This window comes from Gymnoscopelus braueri, assembly GCF_963280865.1.
Source record: "Gymnoscopelus braueri genome assembly, chromosome: 13".
NCBI lineage: Eukaryota > Metazoa > Chordata > Actinopteri > Myctophiformes > Myctophidae > Gymnoscopelus > Gymnoscopelus braueri.
This window is the reverse complement of record NC_137615.1, coordinates 41,241,043-41,247,185: the sequence shown is the minus strand read 5'-3', so window position 1 is coordinate 41,247,185 and position 6,143 is coordinate 41,241,043. Positions and strand designations below refer to the sequence as shown.

The following is a 6,143-nucleotide window of genomic DNA, read 5'->3' as shown; positions in this document are numbered from 1 at the left end:
TTTCAATGTTTTATTTGGGGTTTTATGACCTCAATTACACCCAAAAAACCTGAACTTAGAACATTCAGTGGATTTTCTGTGGTTGGGGTTTTCTGAATAATTAGGCTGAAAAGTAATCTGAGCTTGGCCCTTCGACAGTGAGGTCACAGTCGATTAATCCCGCCCACTCTCCTCCTCGCCCCTCCCCTCCCCTATCCTTTCCTTTGGGGGGGGGGCGGAGCAGAGGCGATGATTGACAGGCAAAATCCCTCACCAGCGACACCCGCAGGCAAAGATTTCTTTTTTCATTGCAGTTGAAAAGGCTTTAGAAATGTGAGAGAAAAACACCTGCCATTGATCACTGGAATGGAATTTTCACTTAAAACTTTTTGTGCACTTTTGAAGGACCAGGACAAAGACTTTGAATGTGGTGTAAAAGTGAATGTCATTAAACCTTTAATAAATAACAGCCGTCCATTATGGGCCATTTAAACGCTTTTAGGGCGGGAACCCATATTTGTAACTATACCTTTCAGGACGGGATCCCCTTTTGGGGTTGTTGTTGCTATGTACAGTATATAACAACATACTTTTTTTGTAATTTTTGAATAAATATTTGAAGTTTTCCAGAAAACTTAGGTCAGGATTTAGAAGGCGTTAGTATAATCGGCCTCAGGTCTAAATGGGTTAAGAGGATGAATGCTTTTTCAAGCACTATGTCAAGTGAACCTAACAAACCTTCATAATATACCGTTCTGGTCTCACATCAGCTGATTCAGCCAACCAACCTAAGCCTACAGTAGCCTAATTTATACTCCGTAGTATAACAGTGTCCGCAGATGGAGGTCCGCGGCCAAATACAAAATCATTTTGGGGGTCCTTGACATGCAAACGTTTGAGAACCACTAGACTCCACCCGTGGAACAGTTGGAGGCTAGTACCAGAAAGACAGAAGGATGCTCAGTGATGTGAGAGGGAGGATGATACATGATAAAGGAGTGTGAGGAGCAGAGGATGTGGCGATAGCGTCCGCGCTGGGTGAGGATGTGGTGGTAGTGTCCACGCTGGGTGAAGTGGTGCTAGTTGGAGACAACAGGCTCCCCACTGTATTCACCAGGAAGGACTGGAAGCGGGTCGTCTTGGTGAAAACCGATGGCGATGATGCCTTTCCCCGTGTTTGATTGCCGCTGTTGGCGACGGTCAACACCGCAGTCTGGAACCAAAAGGCACCCTGCTTACACATCAGAGGACCTCCAGCATCACCCTGTAGAGGCACACAGTTGATTCAGTACATGGTTAAACCAAGTAATCGATGAAATCGAATATTTAAAAAAAGATAACTGACTTACTCAAATCAAATTTGGGGGGGAAACTTTGAATTATATTCGTCTTTTTTAGAAAAACTTTTTTTTTTCTCTTCTCATTACAGACAAAACATTTCAACAATACCATAAATAATCGATTTAATAGATTATGAAATTAATTCTTATATATAGATTTGTTGATACAGTATATAAAAAAAACATCTCGATTGTTTGATTAATCGAAAAGGTAAGCGATAGAATAATCGGCAAGAAAATTATCGATAGTAGCACTAATTTACTTCAGCCTAATTCATAGGCCTACTCTACAGTGTCGCCTGCGGAAAATAACAGATTTTCAGGTGAAAAACACACTGCATCATGTCGGGTTTTCCCGCTTGAAAATCTGTTACCGATGTTAAGACCATGTGACAAAGCATGTATTGGCCTTTATCTTTGCATAAACTGCAGTGTGGTATCCAAAAGAGAAGCTCTACCTGCTGCAGTGTCACAGCTCCTGTACATATGGAGTCACTACTAGATGAGGCGTTCCCACAATCCACCACAGAGGTCTCAAACTCCTGTAGATCTTGTTGCTCTGAGGTCGGGAAGACAGAAGAGGAAGCTGAGAAATTGACACAGTTTAACCTGGACCACTATACACAATGACATAATCCACAGCATTCATGTAAATATACTTCCAAAAAAAGGTTGGATACGGTCAGAGAAGGTGGGCTGGGATGCCAGTTTGAGAACTGCCACGTTGTTGTCACCGGTCAGCGTGCTCACGGTGATTTCTGTCACAGTCAGAGTCTGTTCAAATGGGTTGGCGCCATTCTGCTTCAGACGGCCCAGGATGACGGTCCATTCGGACACAACAGGTGAACTGAGACAGAAAGGGTTAACTTAGTGAAGGGTGCTGCACTGCTGTTTGAAGACACACATTTCCATGCATAGACCAGTGGTTCTCAAAGTGGGGTCCAGGGACACCTTGGGGGGGTTCCAGGGGGTCCCCAGCTAAATGAGATAATAAAGCATCAATATCAGTCTAAAAACTTTAACCCTATTTTATACTTTTACAATCGGGGGGATGAAAAAAATTAAGTAAACTTGGAATGATAAAAGTACATTCCATTTTATAATTTATTTAGTCTGATTATTATTATTTTTGTCAATTTTGGTAAATATGTATAGATTGTAAACTCTTTAAAACTACAGCTGATATAACAGTGTATAGTATTTGTACTTTTTGTTGTTATATTGGCAGAAGATATATTGTTGCATGCCTCTGCTTTCATTTCACACAGGGTAGGTAAGACTGTCAGAATTGTGATGTGTTACCTCGAGAAGCAGCTGGCATCACTCATGACAAAGTCGGCTGCCATCAGTGTCCCACCACAGACATGTGTACCATTCTTCTGTAAGCTGGCCATCCATGGCCACAGACCTTCTGTTGTCACTAAGGCGGCTCCACCAATACGAGTGTTCAAATGGGCACTGCCACACACCAAAGCTAAAATGGAACAAAAATGTAAGAACTTTTAAAAGAAAGTCTACAGTGTCTTTTTTTTCCTCCACAGTTTTGGAGAATAGCAGGCTACAACGGTATTAGTAGTAGTAGTAGTAGTAGTTGGTGGTGGTGGTAGTAAATTGTCAAAACCTCCACCAATAAGACATCATACCAGTGTTTTTTAATATTAACTGCAAACTACATAGCACTTAATTTTGATCATGTTTATAAGAGTTGGCCTGAGAGAGCTTATCTCATGTTTGTCATGTGGTGTGAGGCAGCCAAGTGAGAGTTACCAAAACATCTCCTATAACAGCAGCTCTTTAATGCAGGCCTTCTTATTCTATCTAAGCTGTGCACAGGAGCGTCTTCACCTCCAACTATCCTGGTGTTCAGAGGAGGCTGGCCACACACTGAGAAAAACACAACCGTCAATTGATCTGGGTTGCAAAGCCAATAGAGTAATGCTGAATTGTCTCCGCCAGGCCGAAAAGCATGGCGAGAGAGTATGTTTTGCCCCCTGTCCGTCCGTCTGTGTGTGTGTGTCCGTCTGCGACCAGCTAATCTCCGGCACCGTATGCTTGATCGCAACTAAACTGTGCACACACACTCCCTGGATGCCAATTCAGAACCTCTGCCCCAAATATTTCACATGGGCCTGTTATAGCACCACTAGGAGGCCGCTTTTTGCTAAAGTTGCTAATCACATTTTTTGACAGTACTCCTACAGATTTTGTCCAAACGTCAGGCAAATCGGAACACAGTATCTCTATAGTCATTAAACAAAACGGGTCTTTCATATTTTCATGTTCCATCCTGATTGGCTAAGAATGGCTTCCAAAGTTTGCAGGAGTGCCCATTTTGAACAAAATGCCTCAAATCATGAACACAGCGTGCAATTTCCGTAAACTTTTGCACGTACATTCACACTAGGCCGAGGAAGAAATGACACTTGAATTTTTTCAAATCAGCCTTTGTGTTTTTACCTATAACTGCACCAATCTATGTAAAACTTTGTATCTGCACTCCCTAGAGGCCAAGGAAAAACCTCTACCCTGCATTTTTCACATCTGCCTTTTATAGCGCCACCAGGAGGCCGATTTTTTAATATTACTCCTTCAGATTTTATCCAAATTTCACGCAAATCGGTAGACATTTGAACAACATGCTGCAAATCATGAACTTTGCACGCCCATTTGCACTACGTCGGGGAACAAATGCCACCCTTTCAACATTGCCCTGTTATAGCGCTACCCGCAGGTCTAATTTAACAAAATAATTTTTTGGAACAAAATGCCCCAAATCATGAATGCAGTGTCCGATTGCCATCAAAGGCCTAAGAAGAAGTGGCACCCTTTACACATTCGCCTATTATAGCGTCACCAGGTGGCCACGATAACTTACCTGACCTGGCGGAGACCAGTGCGAGTCCGAGGAGCACTTTTTCTACTGTTTCTTATGTTTCCGAAGTTATAATAATAAAGATTCAAATTCAATGTGCTTTTTAGTTGTTGATAACTAGAAAGCATTTTCACATAATTTGTATTGAAGATATGTCAGTTTTACAGGAGGATAAACAAACTACTGTATTTCGAAGAAGTCACAATTATTCTGATTAATTAGTGAATTGTAAGTTAAATAGATTGAATGTGACGTTGACATAAGTAGGCTTTTTTTGTGAAGAAGCATCAATTAATGGTGTTGATTTTTTACCTGGTAATGTCGTTGAATTGCATGATGATGTACTGTAGTTCCATTTACTGGTGATGTAGTTGCATTGACTGATGCCGTAGTTACATTTACTTGTGATGCTGTTGCATTTAATGGTACTGTTGCTTTGACCTGTGTAGTTGTAATTGACTGGTACTGGAGTTGTAAGTAGAATTGTGTAATGTGTTACTATTATCAGTATTTGTCAATACTAATCAATTCATCAAGTTTAAGAATTTCTGGAAGGCTGCAGTTTTATACATTTGAAATACAGTTTCAATAATTTTTGATGAAATAGTACCTGCTGATGTATTCGTTGTAATTGTTGTTAAAGGTGCTGCTGTTGTGGGTGCCTGAGTTGGCGGAAAAACCACTGTAAAAATAAAACTTTCATATCAATGCTTGTGCAGGCAATTATTAATAACAAGAAAAAATGTATTGTCATTCAACATTTCATTAAAAAGGCACATTGTGAGCTTTTATCGGTTGAGTCAACAATTCTTACCAGTGGCAACAATAGAAGATGTGTTCACAGGAAGGGAGAAATTAGAGCTGGATGCAGCCGCCACGAGAGTATCAGTCACAGAAGTGGCATCTGGTGCTGTGGCATTTGCCTCTATGTTGAATATTAATTCAGCCTGTACCTTTACTGATCCTGAGCTGTAAAATGTATGTTGAAAAGTTTTTTTAATGGATTTATTTTCATTATTATTATTAGTATTATTATTATTATTATTACTGTTATAATTATGAATTATATTGACTACTTTAAAGGTACAAATGAATTATATGTTAGTCAATTAATAAAAAACTTAACTAAAACTTAACTAAACTTTAACTAGATACTTAAAACATAAAAAAACATTGGTGCATACCTGAAGCCGGTTACAACGGTGCGATTGAAATTAGAAAACTTTGTCTTATAGACGTTGTCCATCTGTAAACAAAAATTCAGTCATTGAAATAATTACAGGAATAATTCCAGAGAAACTGTGAAAGAATCATTATTATAAGTTCATTCCATGGTTCATGATTAATAGATTTACATTTAATATATAATTATATAATTTGAATAAGAATGTTCTTCTCATGTTGAAAGCTGGAGGAAGTTGTTTGTTAAAATCTATAAAACATTTTAAGTTGTTTTGTTATTTGGTAATAGTACAATAAAAGCAAAACATTTCCATTCAGTAGGTTTCTTTTTAAACATCATTATTAAACATTTGCCAGAAATCAGTATTATAGTAAAATGCATGATAGAAGGAATTACAGAAGATATGGATACTTTTTTGACAGGCTTTGCATGATCATAATGGACTTACCGCTGAAGCTACTTGGGTTGCTAAGTTCTGGAATGCGGTTGAGGATGTGTTTGCAAGTGCCGGTGTGAAGGTTTGCTGTAGTTTGAATTCCAACATGACCTTTGGTGGTGCAGGTGCAGGTGTAGTCGGGATGGTGGTGGTATGTGTAGTCGGGATGGTGGTGGTAGGTGTAGTCGGGATGGCGGTGGTAGGTGTAGTCGGGATGGTGTTGGTAGGTGTAGTTGGTATAGTTGTTGTAGCTGTTCCGACTGGTGGCAGGCCAGCACAGGTGACGCTCAGGTCACTGTTAGTCCCAGAGGAGGTGAAGGTGACAAATCCTGG

At 39.9% G+C, this 6,143-nt stretch overlaps 2 protein-coding genes across 2 annotated transcripts in view; both read right to left on the bottom strand.

Annotated features, from left to right (window-relative positions):
* Nucleotides 1–5,939, bottom strand: part of LOC308098797 (chymotrypsinogen B-like) — a 54,513-nt gene extending 48,574 nt beyond the window's left edge. The window contains exons 1-4 of the mRNA XM_080447226.1: nt 5,823–5,939; nt 5,376–5,437; nt 5,006–5,160; nt 4,802–4,873 (exon numbers count right to left, since the gene is read on the bottom strand). Coding sequence (XP_080303352.1) covers nt 4,802–4,873; nt 5,006–5,160; nt 5,376–5,437; nt 5,823–5,918 — 385 coding nt within the window. The 5' untranslated portion in view covers nt 5,919–5,939. The remainder of the gene's footprint in view (nt 1–4,801; nt 4,874–5,005; nt 5,161–5,375; nt 5,438–5,822) is intronic.
* Nucleotides 452–2,713, bottom strand: LOC308098617 (acrosin-like; the record flags this gene model as incomplete). The annotated part of the gene is made up of 4 exons (XM_080447026.1): nt 452–1,243; nt 1,778–1,936; nt 2,025–2,166; nt 2,622–2,713. 4 exons carry the CDS (start codon nt 2,711–2,713, stop codon nt 914–916), a joined length of 723 nt encoding a protein of 240 aa, XP_080303152.1. The 3' UTR covers nt 452–913.
* Nucleotides 5,940–6,143: the final 204 nt, after the last annotated feature.